Source organism: Notechis scutatus, chromosome 6, assembly GCF_049901735.1.
Source record: "Notechis scutatus isolate UNSWTSFEM ecotype Mainland chromosome 6, rNotScu1.2, whole genome shotgun sequence".
NCBI classification, from domain to species: Eukaryota; Metazoa; Chordata; class Lepidosauria; order Squamata; family Elapidae; genus Notechis; species Notechis scutatus.
The window spans coordinates 14,876,016-14,893,684 of record NC_142014.1 but is presented as its reverse complement, the minus strand read 5'-3'; the positions used below and the strand labels follow the sequence as shown (position 1 = coordinate 14,893,684).

The window sequence follows — 17,669 nt, the reverse complement described above, 5'->3', positions numbered from 1 at the left end:
TTGTAATAAAGGTTTTTATTTTATCCAAAAGTAAAAACAAATTCAACTTGGAAAAAAATAATCAGCAAAAGATTAAGGATAAACTGTATTTGTTACAAACTTGCATAAATTTTATATCAACCAAATACCAGCAATTCTATTAGTTTCTTGCAATAACAAAACTAATTCATAGTTACTTGCATTAACTGTACATGTGGTCAAAATATTTAATTAACAATGGTACTGTTTAAAATCAGAGTTTGTAAATAAAGTCCTGAAATTAATATGAGCTAAATCTAATACATGTACTATTAGAATAAATGTACTATTAGAACAATCTATTACTTTTATTGTTTATTGATAATATTTTGATGCAAGAATTATTTTCAAGCCATTCTGGACAATGGAGTTGCTATGAAATTAATTGTTTTGCATCTAATACCACAGCTCTTGTAAACAAAGATTAATTAGCCCTAAAATCTCCCTGGTTCAGTTTCTCAAGTGCAAATTACTGAGCCATCTGCACTACAACAGCTTTCCAAGCTTTCTCTTTATCAAAATCCTTCATGCTGTTATTGGAGACCTAAAACAAAAAAAGATGTCAAGGAATGGAATGCAGAACAAAATGCAAAAGAATCTGTAATAATAATGCATCATGATTTGATGAATTAGATAAATTTGATTACATATTTCTATGATTATAAATATAATATTTCCCTAATTCATCTGCCTCATTAGGGCTGCAAGAGAATTTTAATTTTTCTACTATTTTCCTTCTACTTGCTCTAATTTTGAAGTACAAATGTCAGCTTTCCTCCTGAGGCAAACTGAAGTAAATTTCAGGATGCCAATTCAATTTACAAAATAGCATTTAAGGAGTATTTTAAAATATTTTGCTTTGTACTGCTTCAAGCCTTCTGGTACATGAAAAAGATACAGAAGAAATCTAAGTGTCTGACTTATATTGTTTGATTCATAAATACATGTGGCAATAGGTGCACAGATATATTTCTTTAACTGTAATGCATGTAGTGCCATTAGATACAATTATACGTAACATTTAAGGTATTCTTATAATCCATAAAAAATCCATATATACTAATAAAATGGCTACAACATTTAGTGCATATGATATTTGCAAAAAATGAATTAAGCAAGAAAAAATATTTCAGAATCAAGTGATTTAAAATTGGACAATATCAGAAAAACAAAGTATATTGGGAAGTATAGTAGGGATCTTAACCTCTTTGTGCCATGGACCACTTTATGAGTCTGGTGGAACCTATGAATGCCTTCTCAGAAGAAGGAAATTAAATGCATAAAATAATTATGAAAATAATGTTTATGGGCCCTCTAAAATCAACCCATGGACCTCCAAGGGATTTATTGACTTAAGGGTACGAACCCCTGAAATAGACCAACAACAATATCAAGGGATGAATATCAAGTTCATAGCTATATACTGCGGGGGGTGGGGTGGGGTGGGGTGGGGTGCTGCCTTAAGTAAACTAAAATTTGGGATTGATCTATGAAACACATGACGTTGATTTTACTTCTGCTAGATATAGACACATGCATGTAAAAAGAATTGTAGATGTAAAATATTATGCATATTTTAATGAATAATTATGATAAGTTCTACGTAGATACCAACATTCAACAATTTGGGGAACAATAAGATTTAAATTATTAACAATGTTCTGTTATGAAATTTAATCTGTAAATATTGCTCACCTCTGTTGTTTCGTATTCTTGTTTATTTGTGAGTGGTACTGCCCATAATGCATCATGCATTTTCATTTTTCCTTTAAAATTTACACAGAGTATGACTGTCCCAGTTGTCAGAAAAGCTTGAACTAATAGCATCAGCATTAGAAGCAAGAGTAGCACATCGTAAGACTGCTAAAAGTAACAGATATACAAAACAAGTTTTAATTATCTTAAACATTATGTACTTTTCTATCTCAAAATCATATGTTTGCTGAGGCATTTTGGTTGATTGATTAGTGCCTTTGAGATTCTTGGTGACTATCTGGACTAGTCCCTGCAGTTTTTTAATTATATTTTTGAAAGTGGTTTGTCCTTGTCTGATTCCTAAGATTGAGAGAGAGTAATGTGCTTAAGGCAATTCTAAAATGTACAGTCTCCAAGTTTTTAGCCTGAAACTTTAATGACTACATCAAACTGGCTCTATAGGGGTGTTCTAGGCTGTAACAGTTCTATACAAGGCAATTGAGATTCAAAGATCATTCATTCATTTTTCAAGTTGCACAATTAAGAATGTTCATGTTTCTGAAGGCTAGTTTGATATATTTTGTTATTGTTTCTTAGCAAGAGTTTTATTAAGATGAAACACACTCGATATTTATATACTATAAACACACACACACGCATATACATATAAAAGCTGTTGAGCTGTTACATGTTAAATTGAACATTTAGATTGTCCTTTAGTTTGTCTTTGTAAACAAAAGAAGAGTTTATTTCCTGTAGAAAATAAAAGTAGTGGCTTATCTTTATTTGCTTACAGAATTCTAAATTCTGCAACACAGTACATTTAATCCAAGAAAGACAACTAAGAGTCAATTTGTTCTTTTTAACAGGGTCATTAAAACCCATATAAATGAGCTTTGGTGCAGTAGGTTTCATATAGTAACATATTTTAAAATTATGAATACATTTTCCTCATTTGTTTCTTATGTCTAAAACATTTACATTGGACATCTGTGATTAGAAATACTAGCACGTTACCACAGCTGGCAAGAAGAAACTTGTGAGTGATTGAAATTCTTTCCTGAAATGAATGTCTTTGGCAATATGCAAATATGCGAGCAAATATTTTCCCTGTTGATACGTAAATTGATCTCAATCAACTGATAAATATCTCTAAAATGTTACAAAAACAATAAATTGCATGTTCACTAGTCTTGACTGGGTCTCCATCAGTTTCTCTAAAATTCTGTATTAATTGGTAAGCCTGCAGCCAATTATTTTCTAGTTAATATAAATAAGTTTTCAACTTTCGTTTTTGATTTTTCTGTCCCTTTAGCTTCTAACTCACAGTTTCTAACTGTAATCTCCAAAATCCTTGTAATATACCATGTTCTGTGAATTGCTACTTCTGTTCCAAAATGCTCTAAAATTACATTTGTTTTAATAAATATAGAACTTATTTCATTAGAAATCAGAAATTATGACCTATACATAATATTCATGGATTTATTATGCATTAATAACTAAAAAAATAAAACATACTTGAATTGTTGGTGGATAGTTTTTGATCATGTCCACAATGCGCATTACACTGAAAGACAAGTATCCTGAAGCTGTGAATAACAAGGGTGATGTAACACTGCTTATGGCAATAAGAACTTCCACCTAAATTAAAGATAAAATGGTGAAATATACAGTTGCAAAGAATGTGTGCCTTCTTATATGTCATCAGAGGTGTTATACTATGATTTTTATTTACACAAATATTTTAATTAAGTATATTAATACAAAAATGATAAATGAATATTAAAAATCAACAGATGAATATTTCAGATATTATATTAAAATGTATATTCAAACCTATTAAATATCAAAACAAAAATTGGCATAAAACAGAAGTTAGGACTTAGTAGTAAGCTCATCTGACATTCTGACAGCAATCATTCAGTGAATGACAAGGAAGTACAATAATATACATTATGACTGGACTAGAATTTCACTTAGCTTGCAAGTCTGTACATATCTGGGCATGCAATGAATGCTGTTTTGCATATGCTATTAAATTATTTAAAGTTTTCCTGTTGTTAATATGTCAATGATGTCAGGGAAAAGGGGGGGGGAATAAAACAAGTCAAATTAGCATTCAAGGCAGCCCAATCAAAATCCCATTCCTTATGTACATGCATCTACATTGCATAAATATTCAAAAGAGCAGGGCTTCAATGAGGCTGTTGCAACTGTTATTTTGATTTTTTTTTACAATTTCCTGTTAGCCTTTATGATAATATAAATTATAGAAGAGATGCATAACTAATAATATAACAATGAAGCCACACAAAAGAACAGATTGAAAATAAAAATAATGAAGTCTGAAACTGTCCATTGAATAAGAAACAACTGAAGCAAGTATTAAGATTTTAAATAGTTACAAGAAATGGAGACTGAAATATTTGAAGATGAAAAAATTAAACCATCTTGTCCCACTAATCATATTTGTACGAACACATTGTTTAATTATATAAAATCCTGCTCAGCCATTTTTTTCCAGCAATTCTTGTGAGATCACTTTCCATATGGCCCCAATAATGGATCATTTAGTTATCTTCATAAATTTTATGAAATAAATTTAAAAGGTAACTTTTTGCTCAATGAAAAGGAAGATCTCAAACAGTACAGCAACACCTTTATTGGATCGATATGCATCTTATGATATATCTCCCAAATAAAAGTGTTTCCCGGTTGGGCATTGTATGAAAACAGAAAATACATTTGAGATAAAAACCACAAAACTAATACAGTTTTTCGTTTAAAGGATTTAGAAGCTGTCATCTGTTACCATTTAATTATTTTAACAATGTACTCACCAAACATTTGCTTGGATATTCAGCAGCAACATGACTTGCAATAGCACTGGGAAAACACTGACAAAAAAAATAAACATGAGTAAATGCAGAGTATAAAAAATCTTGACAGCTATATTTCAAGAGAATGGCAGATCCTTTTGTGATGTACATCCATAACTTTGATTTTTGTACCCAAACAGCTCAGGGAAGAAAAGATCATGCCTAGTTGAAACTTTTCTACTCTTGACCTGGGATGAACTAAGAACGAATCTTTATTATATATGAAGACTGAAGCCACTTTCAACAATAGATTGACCTCTATGCAAATGAAGCATCATCCATTCTTAAAATCTTAAGTTTCAATTGACCACAGATAGTTTTCAACTTATGACCGATCTTTTGATGCTTTTGAATTCCCATGGCCTTGGAATAGATGACTGCATCACCACCCCGACCATGTGATTGCAACCTGGGCATTTGATAACTTGTTCAAACGTACGGCCAGTTATCAAGTGCCCCATGATCATGTGATCATATTTGAAGTCTTCTCTACTGGCTTTTCCCCCAGAAAGTCAATAGGGAAGACTGCAGAGAATATTGCAACCGGCTGCCATTTGCCAAGAGGACTCCCTCTCATCTCTGGAGACTGGCTAATAGAACTGCCTACTAAGGGGAGCCAAATTCTTTTGACAGGCTACAGAAACAACCTCCATTTGTCCATCCTGCCAAGTGAGTTCCCTTCTGCATATACAGGAGAGCTCAACTCCTTTGGTGAGGTACATGTGCTGTATTAGCATACTCCAAACCCTCGAAACCGATTGGTCCCGACGGACAACGACCTGATTGGTCGACACCCGGCCGTGATTGGAGCGCTAAGAAGCTACCGCGATTGGCTGTGCCGATCGCGGGAGATTCAAAGCGCTGCCATTAACCCGTCGAGCCGCGAGTCAGCCCTATATGAAGGGCTGCCGCGGCTTGTATTCTTCAGACTGTTCTTATTGCAAATAAAGAGCTGAAATCACAGAATGGTCTCGCGTCTCACTCGACCCGATCCACCTCAGATCTAACACTGGCGACGAGGGTGGGATCGTGAGACAAAGAGACCACCCAGCACGTGACAGAGCGGAACTACAGCCAGCTCGACAAGGAGGCACTAGCAGTCATCGCCGGCGTCAAGAAATTCCACGAATACCTTTACGGTAGGACTTTTACAATCATTACGGACCACAAGCCGTTGCTAGGGATCCTGGCAGGAAATAAGGCCACACCGAACATTCTATCACCAAGAATGACAAGGTGGTCTGAGTTCCTGTCAGCATACAACTACCAGCTGATTCACCCGACCGGGAAGGACATCACCCGCGCAGACGCCTGAGCCGTTCACCCTTGCCCGACCTCGAAGACGACCCGGCTCCCACGACGGAGGTATTCCAAATAGAGACAATGCCCAACCCACTAGTGACCGCGCCAGACATTGCCAGAGAAACAAATAAAGACAAGCGGCTGGCGCGAGTCCTAAGCTGGGTTGGAAAAGGATGGCCGGAAGGGGACAAGGACGAATTATTCAGACCCTTCAGAAACAGACAAACCGAACTTTTTACCGAAAGGGCTGTATACTTTGGGGGACAGAGTGGTAATTCCGGAAACATTGCAAGAAAGGGTATTGGGAATGCTGCATGAGGGGCACCCAGGGATGGTCAAGATGAAAAGCCTGGCCAGAAGCTATGTATGGTGGCCAGGCATGGACAAACAGATTGAAACCTGGGTAGCCAAATGCAATCAATGCCAAGAGTCCAGACCCAGTCCTCCCGCCGCCCCAATACATGAATGAGAAACACCAAGAGGACCGTGGTCTCGGATTCACATAGACTTCGGGGCCAACCAAAGGGCATATGTATCTCATCACAGTGGATGCTTACTCCAACTGGTTGGAGGTAAGCACCATGAAATCAACCACGACAGAGGCAGTAATAAGAAAACTGGGCAAACTCTTTGCCACACACGGCCTGCCAGACGTAATAGTGTCGGACAACGGGCCCCAGTTCACCGCACTAGCGTTTGAACAATTTCTGGCAGGCCTGGGCATACGCCATGCACTAACCGCGCCGGCAAACCCGGCGCGAACGGACGAGCGGAACGCATGGTACAATACACAAAAAGGCCATTCAGAAAATAGAAACAACCAATATACAGGACAAAATCAATAAACTGCTCTTCATCCAACACATCACGCCGAGCGCCACCACAAACAGAAGCCCGGCAGAACTAATGATGGGCAGGAAACTACGATCAACGCTAGATAGAATGCACCCCACATACACCCCCGACAAACCCCGGGCTCCTCCAGCAAACACAGACAATTTAACATAGGGGATGCCGTATACGCAAAAAACCTGTCGGGGAACCACTATGGATACCAGCAACGATCACCCAAATAACCGGGCCCCTATCATACCGGCTAGAAACAACCCACGGAAACACTGGAAACGGCACATTAACCAGCTAAGGTCCAGAATAGATAACAACCATACAAGCTACCAAGAAACTAGAAGGGGGGACGGAAGCGTTAAAGAAAAAGGGAATCCCTAGCCCTAGCGCAAGCCGAACAAACCCCACCCGGAACAAAAAACCCACAAATAAACCAGTCCTACTCACCAGCAAACGAGGGTCCCACCGAACAAGCAACCCCAGAAACGTCACCAGGAAGGAGCAGCCGGGCCAGCACAACCAGCCCGGAAAGCTCCCGCAGGAACAGCCAAGACAGAAACTCAACCAGCCCGGGTAGACCGGGAAGGAGCTACCAAGAAAGGCCCAGCCTGACCTTCCAGGCGGTTCCATCCCTGGGAACCAGAGCAACAGAGAAGGCCTCCGAACCGGTCGACAACCAAACAAGAACTGATCTGCGCAAGTCAACGAGACAGGTACGGAGACCCGCCTACCTGCGCGACTACGTCACGGCCTTGCAACCGACAGACGCGAAACCAAGAGGGGAGGTGTGCTGTATTAGCATACTCAAACCCTCAAACCGATTGGTCCCGACAGACAACGACCTGATTGGTCGACACCCCGGCCGTGATTGGAGCGCTAAGCTACCGCGATTGGCTGTGCCAATCGCGGGAGATTCAAAGCGCTGCCATTGGCCGTCGAGCCGCGAGCCAGCCCTATATGAAGGGCTGCGCGGCTTGTATTCTTCAGACTGTTCTTATTGCAAATAAAGAGCTGAAATCACAGAATGGTCTCGCGTCTCACTCGACCCGATCCACCTCAGATCTAACAGTACAGAACTCAAATATTAAAGTTCTGCACTACATTCCTGCATTCCACCAAAGGAGTTCTCTTCCAAGCATGAATGCAGGAAAGGAAGTTTAACTTTTTTGGAAGGCATCTCTTTCAGTCAGCCCCCAGAGACAGAGGGAACCAAAATCCAAGCATGGCAAGGCAGTAAGGTAAAGAATGTGGATTGCCTCGGGCAGGTGGGACAGGGTGGTGGTGGAAGGCCCAGTGCAGGCCACACGTTTGTGTCTTTGCTCAAAGGCTGAAAAGCCTGCCTGAATTTTGGAGTGGAAGATTTTCAGTTCCTGAGCCAACTTCCCAGGGTCTCCATCACCGGCTGAAGCACCCCACACTGCTTACCTGCGACAAGAGTTTCAAGTAAATCGAAAATAGATAGAAACTACCTACAAAAGGTAAGGATCCCTTTTGATTGGGATACTGAGATACACTGGGATACTCCAATTATATTTGTAAAGACAAATTATTGGAAAATATTAAAGGTAGTTTATAGATAGTATAAAAGAATATGATAGTAACTGTTTGTTGTTAATAATAGTTTGCAATGAAAATAAAACTAAGCTATATTCAATTGAGTGCTACTTACAGCAACTAAGATCCAAAAAAAAGTGACCGAAAGGTACGGGCCAGAAATTAGCACATCCATATTCAAGGCAATTATTCCTCCAAACACTGCAGAAATTCCAACAATTACTTCTACTACCTTAAAAAAAAATATATATGATTGGAAATTGATTATAGTAACAAAGTCCTAGAAGTTTGCTTCAGAAAGATAATACAATTTCCTTACCGAATAAGATTTTAGAATCCGTACTGGGAAATTGATATTATTCAATGTGCTAGTAGTATCATAAATAACTGTCTAAAAGGGAAAAGATGATCAAAATAAGAAATCAACAATATCAAACATTAACAATCAATCTACTGAAGCTATTGACAGAATTATAATGTTAAGGTTTTACCATATAATATGCATATATTGAAAAAAGAGGATTATGTTTAAAATCATGGCATTGTGCATATTCATGTTTTGTGGTAAATAGGAACACGATCCATTCTTCATCTTCATCATCAATACATAAATAAAAATTGCACCTATAGTCTTCAGAAGGCTCCGATGAATGTTCAAATCAGAACTGTATGTTTTTTATGAAAAATGTTTTTAGTCTGTATGTTTATGTTTTTAGTCATTTCTTTAAGATTAGATGTCTATTCAGAGTCTGAAATCACAGTCTTGAAAAAAAAATATGTGGGACAAAATTAAGACACAGAACTGGATATTCAGAAATGAACCTAATAAATTGTTGCAGTAGATTGTTCAAAAAAACTGTTTCACAAAACCTAGAGGAACACTATGGAATTGGCTTTTATAACTTTATGTTGCCCTCCCCCCTCTCATCTGATAGCAACTATCCCAAATCATTGCGCAGCAGAAGCTGTTTCATAGCTACCTTATATTGCTCAATTGGCAGCCATTCCAGAAAGCTGAACTGTTCTTTTCTGCTGAACAGAGATTAAATAAGATTTTTGTTTTCAAAAGATGTCTGACCTTCTTTCCCTGCCCTTTCCTTTCTCTTCCTCTACCTGTTTTAAAATTGTAAATCTCAAGTAGCTATTGTTATAATAAAGATTGCTATATGACACCTTAAGAGCTCATTTGGCTAAACAGTGAAGGAAGAATGTTTTAATGTGAACATATACTTTAAGTATTGCAAGCCATTGTATGTAACATTCATAAACATGTTAGCCGATTTGGTTAAAAAATGTATACTGATACATTTTGTAAAAGATTTCTCAATGCTTTGGGCTGAAGTTTTTTATTTTTTCCCTTGCAGAATAAGTGTTCTGCCTCACGTAAGGCACCTCTGGATTCACTCTTGATTGGTTAAGTAGAAGGTATTATTAAAAATGTGACTTTATTCTAATGCATAATTATGAGCAAAATAAAGATAATTTATAATATTTTCAGAATGCACTGACATTAAGTTATATATCTATATATGTTAGCATAACTACAGATGTTTCATGTGAGGTTTGAAATACACAAACAAATGCATACACAACAAAATGATTAAGATTGGATGTTTCTTGTAAAATTGCAATATGGTTGTGGACTTAACATTTAAGAAAAATGCATTATTTCAAAAGAGAGAAGCAAGCTTCGGATCTTAAGGTCAGTCACATGGTTGTACACAAAAGTATAATGCACATATAAAATATAGAAATTAGAGAAAATGAGTATCATACATTTCTATAAGTTATATTTTAAAGAAACTGTGACTCAAAGAACAAGTTCCAATAGCATAGACCGAACATTATATTGACTATATATATTTTTAATTAAGAGGGAATATATTCTCCAAATCACTATATACAAATCAACAAATTATTCTTATTTGAAAAAAGGGGTATACAATATATGTGGAAATAAGGCAGAGTTGCCTCAGGCTAGATAGGTAGCGTGCAAAATACATACATACATACATACATACATACATACATACATACATACATACATGGTAAAAGTCAGCCTTACTCTTTTCTTTCTGCAGCATTCCTCATTAGATCTAGCAGATATTATTACAGTAGTTGCCATGAAAACCTCAAGCAGAATCAGGAGAATCAGGTTGAAATTTATCTGTCAGTAAAATATTTTAAATAATTTATATTAATGTAAGTGTATTGATAAAATTATTGTTGTATATGTTTTAGCATAATGAAGGAATCTGGCTGTTTTCAAAAGTATTATGCTATTTATCTGTTTATTTACTTATACATTGCTCCAGCTCCTGACAACTTGGAGCGGCACATATATCCATCATCTATAATTTAGATTAAAAGAATAACAAAATTACAATTTAAAAAATCAGAAGTATATCTACATATGTGAACACCAGTAATATTAATTACATTAGATAAATACCGTATTCCAAAGCTGGGGGCAGCGGGGTGAGACATTTCAATATCTCTGTCCCCAAGGAATAGCCAAGTTTTAATGCCTTTCCTAAAAACCAGTTGGATGGCAGAATTTAGATTTCTGGAGTATGTATCAGACAGATATTGTGCTCTCTACCAAAGTCAACTTTTAAAATGGGATAAAAAATATATCTTCCTTGAATCTTTATAGAGAAAGCAATAAAAGAGCACATGGCTTAAGGATTCCGGGAAGACATCTATCTCCTCAGGGACATAAGCAAAAAGGTGTAAAAAAAGGAGGTCTTTTTTATACCATCCCCAGAGAACTACAGAGTTCTGTGCATCTAGTGCATCCAACCTGGCCAAAGTGGAAGTCTAAAACACCTTCAGAATTTGAATTGAAGAGAGGTAAGATGATGGCACATGGCCATTAGAGGAGAATCCATAAACTTGTAGGGTTAGATATTGGGTTTAAACTAAATACATTATTTTAAATGACTCCAGGCACTTTCAAGCCTAATGAACAGAGACTTTCCAAAGAATGTCCCAAGGACTCAAGTCTGCTTTTGTTAGGCAGGTTGATTTAAAATAGTCTCTTGGAACCAGCAGAGGAGAAAAAGGAAGGTCTTAATATCAACCCATAATTTGCAAAACTATCAGCAAAACCTCTAATGAGCTGGACCACACATAATGTTATGGACCATCTTTCTTCACTGGCCCTCAAATACAAATAATAATTTGTAGTAAAACAACCCCAGCCCATTAACTCATCTGCAAGTAAAATAATAAAAGTTTATACTTGGCAAAGAAATCAGATATTGAGCAGAAAGTCTGGCTTAGAAAATTAGTCATGCTTCAATACAATTGAAATGTATATAAAAATGCTTATGAGCATGCTAACTTCAACTAATTTTAATGAAACATACAAGTGGATGCAACAATTATATTTTATCTAGCCTTTATCTAATTATCACAAAATGCACAGCAAATCTTTTGATACACTTAATTGATTTGTTCAAATGTTCCATATTTGTCGTTTGTAACTTACATTTATTGCTGTAGGCGTTAAGACAAGCTTGCATCCAAACCAAACTAAACATGTTGTTGTAATCGCAAATGTTGAAACAAATAGAAACTGAAAATCAGGTATCTGTAAAAATGGCAAAAATATTACATTTCTTATTTAATTAAAATAATACATAAATAATGGGTTACTCAACCTTCTAAACTTAAAGAACTTACCACATTAGCTTTGTTTCTGGCTATAGCAAAAGCCACTGCTGCTGAGGGAATACACTAGACCAAAAACATTAAGAAAACAACTTAAAAAATAATATATTTTTCATGTTAGTGTGCTACTTAATATGATAGAAAAATCAAGTTCTATTTCAACTGCTGAAATCTTGAATCACTCATTTAAGTTGGGTGGGGACAATAATAAAATAAGATACCATCTTTAAAAATTATGTAAGGCTGTTTTAACAAAAAGTTTTGAATAAAAAAATATAATTTAGATGTTCTTGTGGACTTTTGCACCTTAAGAATAAAGACACCCTCAAGACAAACGCATCTCTTAGAGTAGGGTGTCAAACTCACATTGTCACGGCCGGGACTTTTTTCCCCTTCGCTAAACCAGGCAGGGGCATGGCCAGCATGTGACGCATCCGGCCCGTGGTCCAGGAGTTTGACAGCCCTGCCCTAGAGGCTACATGGACATAACCTTGGAATGTTGTACTCCAGGATATTTTTCAACATCCGGTCCAGCTTGTGACCTGAGGATTCTCTGGTGGTCTTCCAAAGCAGTCATAAACAGGACTGACTCTGCTTACCCTGACAACTTTAGGAAAGTGCTGCCACCTGCTGAGATTTTATGTATTATGTGATGATTTAAAGAGACTACTGGTAAACATACACACACATAGGTGTATGTGTGTGCATATGTTAATTATCTGAGCTGCAAGAATCCATGTAATGATACCAAGAAAATACAAAAAAAAAACAATCTTTAACTTCAATGGAAAGTTTGCAGTTCTTATAGGTATTCTATGAAAAGAATATACTGTAGATGAGGCCTGTCATTAATACATGTATAATTCCAACCTAGAGTGAATGGTTCCTGGGCTATAGCAAAAAGTCAAAAACCCTTCTTCTTAGCTCAAAAACAGCTGAAGGTAAAACTTCACTCCCATTAAGTTCTCATCCAACAAAATATACTCAGCAATATTCCACTGTACAACTAGAACAAACACCGGCTCTACCACCTCTAATTTCTTGTGAAATCAGAGAACATTTATATGAATTGGGGAAAACAATCTGATTTTTTTTCTGAAATTGCTAATAATAGCATTTCAATTGCAGGACTTATTTCAATTAAAATGCATATATAAAATAATTCAATTTTTATTGTGGATTACTCTATATCTGCTTGGGTGAAAAATGTATTTACTTGGTAAAAATGCAGTAATTTTATGGTAAATAATTTATTGATGATCAATAGCTAGGAAGCTAAAAAAGATATACATGTTCAGGTTGCCATTATAATGTTCAATACAGAGTTTTGGACATACGTGTGTAAAGTTTAATGAACATTAAGTAATTAAATTGCAATTCTAATTCACATTTCCATGGAGCCACAGCAATGCTGCAGAATGCTTACTGAACCTGCTGCACAGCGCAAATAATCCATTTCAGATGGAAAAACATTCCCCAAGTAAAGGGAAAATCCAGAGGTAACAAGAATACAAGTCTGAAATATAAAAATATGACAAGCAATATATTGATTAATATAATCATAGAACTAAGCAACTATGTACATTTGAGAAAATATCTGGCAGCAATGTAAATGTATTCATATTTCACTAAGAAAGAATACATATGAAGAAATACACTGAGAATGTCCCAAATATGTTTTTCAAAAGGCAACTGGACTTTGTTTTTTTCCCTTGAAAATGGTTCACTTCTCATCCAAGAACTGCACTCTTCAGTTCTTCAGAACTTCAGTTCTTCTTCAGTTCTTGAAGAAACTTCTTGGATGAGAAGCAAAATGTTTTAAAGAAAGACAGAAAAAAAAACCAAGAAAGACCAGTTGCCTTTTGAGCAGCATCTTTGGGACAACTATGACCTGGATGATTGAGAATCTCCATAGACATTTACACTGAGAATGTGATACAGATCAAAAACGACCAGGGCAAAGCAATAGACGCAATCTACATAGACTTCTGCAAAGCCTTTGATTCAGTGGTACACGACAAACTACTCCTAAAAATAAAATCTTATGGTATCTCTGGACAACTGAATAACTGGATAGAAGCATTCCTGTCAAACAGACAACAAATGGTCAAAATTGGGAACGCCCTATCAAATCCAGTACCTGTCAATAGTGGTGTTCCCAAGGCAGTGTTCACCTTACGCCACCAGACTCGAAATTCTAAAACTAGAAAACCTCGAATTACGCCGTCTTCGGTCCGACTTAAACATGGTATATAAAATCATACATTGCAATGTCCTACCTGTCAATGAATACTTCAGCTTTAACCATAACAACACAAGAGCACACAACAGATACAAACTCAAAGTAAACCGCACCAAACTTGATTGCAGGAAATACGACTTCAGCAATAGATTGGTCAATGTCTGGAATACTCTACCCGACTCTGTAGTCTCTTCCCCAAACCCCAAAAACTTTAACCTTAGACTGTCTACTATTGACCTCACCCTTTCCTAAGAGGTCTGTAGGGGCGTGCATAAGCGCACCAACGTGCCTACCGTCCCTGTCCTATTGTTTCTCTTATTCTTTTATTTTTCTTATATGTACCCATTTCATATATTCACAACTATGTATACACTTGTACTTATTATCTTGTAAACAATTGACAAATCAAATAAATAAATAAATAAATAAAGATTCACAGTAACAATATTTCCCCTCTCTATATAGCATTTTTAACTATGCAACTCCTGTTAATGTACCTTCCAACATTCTAGTGCAGCCCACTAGCACTCCAAATTCACTTCATTGACATTTGGAACCTAAATCTCCCAAAATAAGGCTGCAATTTTTCATTCCCTTCCCCCATTGCTCTGTTTTCCCCACAAACTTAGTTGTAGTTGTCATCATCACCAGCATGTTCTGATCTCCCAAGGTCCAGATGACCCCCCACTCTGCTTTTGTTTAGAAGAGCCAGGAAGATGCTGGAACAAAGGAGACCCTTCGCTTCATTCTGCTTGCCGTCTTTTATCTTTTATTTTTAATTGATTTTAATATAATTTATTTGTTCGATTGTTGTGAGCTGCCCAGAATCATTGACGGCTGGATAGCATACAAGTTTAATTCATCATCATCGGTTTAAGTGTGGGAATGGAAGTAGCTATGGAAATTGTTCCCATTCCTGTTTTTAAATCTCTACCACCAAAATATGAAATCATTCACATAAAAAAGAATTTGGGGGCTTTAGAGAAAGTTAAAAATGGGGGAATATTGTTTTCCATTCCCATTTCTGAGATTGGGAGTACTCTTCTTCCGTTCCTATTTCTAACTTTAAAAACAAGCAAAAAAAGGAGTAAGGGGGGAAAAACGTTGTTGTCTCTTCTGAAAATATCACTGATCACTGAATGCAGCAAGCACTCTAGCAGAAGAAGCTCAACCCCTCAAAACAATCCCAGGCTTACCATAAAACATCATCACGAGATTCACAAATCGACTTATGCTATTATTGAATATACAGAGCAAGAAATTCTCATCTATATTAAAGAAAACTCTTATCTTTATCTTTTATCTAGAAATAGTGTTCCTTGTTATTGACATGGGTTCTGCTCTAGCCTAATAATCAAACATAACAAAAACACAAATAAACTTGAGATTTAATAGCATACAGATGCTATTCCCTGCATGCATAAAATATATTAAGACTCCAAGAATCCTGAAACCACAGGATTTCAAGAATCTTGAAACCACACACCCAAACTAATCCATCAGCATAGATCATAAGTATTGTCTATTTTTATTAGTCAGTGAAAGGTGCAGCCATGGGTAGTAGAACTGTGGATAATAAGGGCCACCCATTTTCTTGGTGGGGGAGAACTGTGAGAATGAATACTGTGATTAGAACTTGATCAGCCTAATTGCATTTGTGTTGCAATTACATTTTTTTATGTTTATTTTAATGTCTCATCATGGAAATAATTCATAGGCAGCACTGCCCTCTGATAAAACTGCACTCTATATTTCCAAATTGCATTGACATGCTGAAAGCAAACTTTTGCCTATTACTTTCTTTGAAGGTAATGCCACATGAAAGAATACAAAAAGGGTGTAACGAGTGCTAAAAGGAACCCCTGTATTCAGACATACTTTTTTCTTTTTGATGCTTTTTTCCCTTTTAGTCAACAGACAAGGAACTCTCTGCTTTTACTAGGAGTTGCAATCATCCTTTTTGAAAACTGTTTATTTTAAGTGAAGGACTGCACATAGCCCTAATCTGTGTATAACCGAGTAGATGATAATGTAATAATGTTTGTTTTCCATGTACACGAAAGCAGTAACTAGTTAGACTAAGATAGATCTGAACAACTTATTGTACTTACCCCCATCAGCAATGAATAAATCCATGTTTTATAAAAAAAACAAGGATGATTTTTTTTGGAGAGCTGAAGATTGCTAGGAATATCTGGAACATAACTTCCATTTTGTTTTTTTCCACGTTCCAAAGTTGGCATCCTGTCATAACTAAACTCTTCCCTATAAGATTCTTCCTTTGTCATAATGCTTTAAAGAGATAACAAAATATCCATTTTCATTTATTTTTCAAACTATGCCTTGAGTTGACAGAAATATGTATTTTTTAAAGGTGAAATAAAAATCTAATAATAATAATAATGACAAAGATCCCTGCTTCTTTCAGTATTTTCAGTTTTATTATGTAATATTACAAACTCTTAACATACATATTACCTCACACATTTCATTGCATAGAAATGCTCAAGATATTAACCTCTCAGCCCAGATTTATTTCACAGATGGTAAATTTTAGCCCTATATAAGTGTTAAGATTTAAGTTCCACATCAATTTATTTTGGCCTAAGGAATAAATTATGTAATATTTTTTTTGTTTCTAGTTTTAATTGACTATCCTGATAAAGTACTTAACAGTTTCCACAATACCTTACAAAATATTACACTGTGAAACTAAAAAGTAGTCTCTAACAGTTGGAATATATCTTATTAATTAGGTTTGAATAAATTTCAATGTATGTGCACAATTTCTTAATAAAGATTAATTTTACCATAAACAATAACTACTGATTTATATACTGTTTCTTAAGTTTTATTTGGGTATGAAAATCAGAAAGTACTAGAAAAATGGCAAAAGATCTTTACTGAACCTGACATTTCAGTTGTAATTATTGTGTGACAACTTTCTTCTATCTATGCAACTAATCAATGGTACCCAGTTAAATTATTACATTATTTACAGCACAGACTGATTACTATAACTTATCTATGCATATATCAGCCCTTTAAAAAAGCCATACATACCTTAAACTGAAAAGTTTAATAGTCAACTTTGAACAGTTTGGTGAGTAGAGCTGTCTGGATACTTTGTTGTAGTCTCACTGTGTAATGATTCATGCACCCTTTGAAAAATTTTCTCCTCCACTTTGGCTTTCAACAGGATCTATTCATACAAGAACAAAAGCACAGCAAAAAAACTCAGGCAAGGGAACATAAAAATGCCAACAGAATGTTAATGAAGAGAACACACTACAAAACTACTACACCATATTTTCACAAGGTTTTTCTATCATAGTTTCAAGAAGAACTTCAAGATAAAGTTCCATGCTGCTGAGAAGCAAAACATATAATATGCAACATAACATATATTAAACAGTATGATTATTTAATCATATTCATGTTATGATACTGAGAAA

General features: G+C 35.9%; 1 protein-coding gene across 3 annotated transcripts; it reads right to left on the bottom strand.

Moving 5' to 3' along the window:
- Positions 1 to 17,400, bottom strand: MLC1 (modulator of VRAC current 1). 3 transcript variants are annotated; one of them, XM_087969425.1, is made up of 12 exons: positions 17,278 to 17,400; positions 16,326 to 16,506; positions 13,399 to 13,488; positions 11,985 to 12,038; positions 11,791 to 11,892; positions 10,363 to 10,464; positions 8,617 to 8,688; positions 8,413 to 8,529; positions 4,557 to 4,613; positions 3,235 to 3,357; positions 1,714 to 1,878; positions 1 to 562 (listed from the first exon to the last, which is right to left on the bottom strand). In XM_087969425.1, exons 2-12 carry the CDS (start codon positions 16,500 to 16,502, stop codon positions 488 to 490), a joined length of 1,134 nt encoding a protein of 377 aa, XP_087825551.1. In that variant the 5' UTR covers positions 16,503 to 16,506; positions 17,278 to 17,400; the 3' UTR covers positions 1 to 487. The 3 variants fall into 3 exon arrangements, with proteins under 3 accessions (XP_087825551.1, XP_026524791.1, XP_087825552.1); XM_026669006.2 differs by having other exon boundaries at positions 1,714 to 1,881; positions 17,278 to 17,397; XM_087969426.1 differs by lacking the exon at positions 10,363 to 10,464 and having other exon boundaries at positions 1,714 to 1,881; positions 17,278 to 17,399.
- Positions 17,401 to 17,669: the final 269 nt, after the last annotated feature.

What these genes read in the sequence shown, in the direction of transcription:
- MLC1 (XM_026669006.2), bottom strand. Translation starts at nt 16,502, where the DNA reads ATGACAAAGGAAGAATCTTATAGGGAAGAGTTTAGTTATGACAGGATG. An exon ending in TTTATTCATTGCTGATGGGG is followed by an intron (nt 13,489 to 16,325) that starts GTAAGTACAATA and finishes TTTATATTTCAG; the next exon opens with ACTTGTATTCTTGTTACCTC. An exon ending in ACTATCCACCAACAATTCAA is followed by an intron (nt 1,882 to 3,234) that starts GTATGTTTTATT and finishes TGTTACTTTTAG; the next exon opens with CAGTCTTACGATGTGCTACT.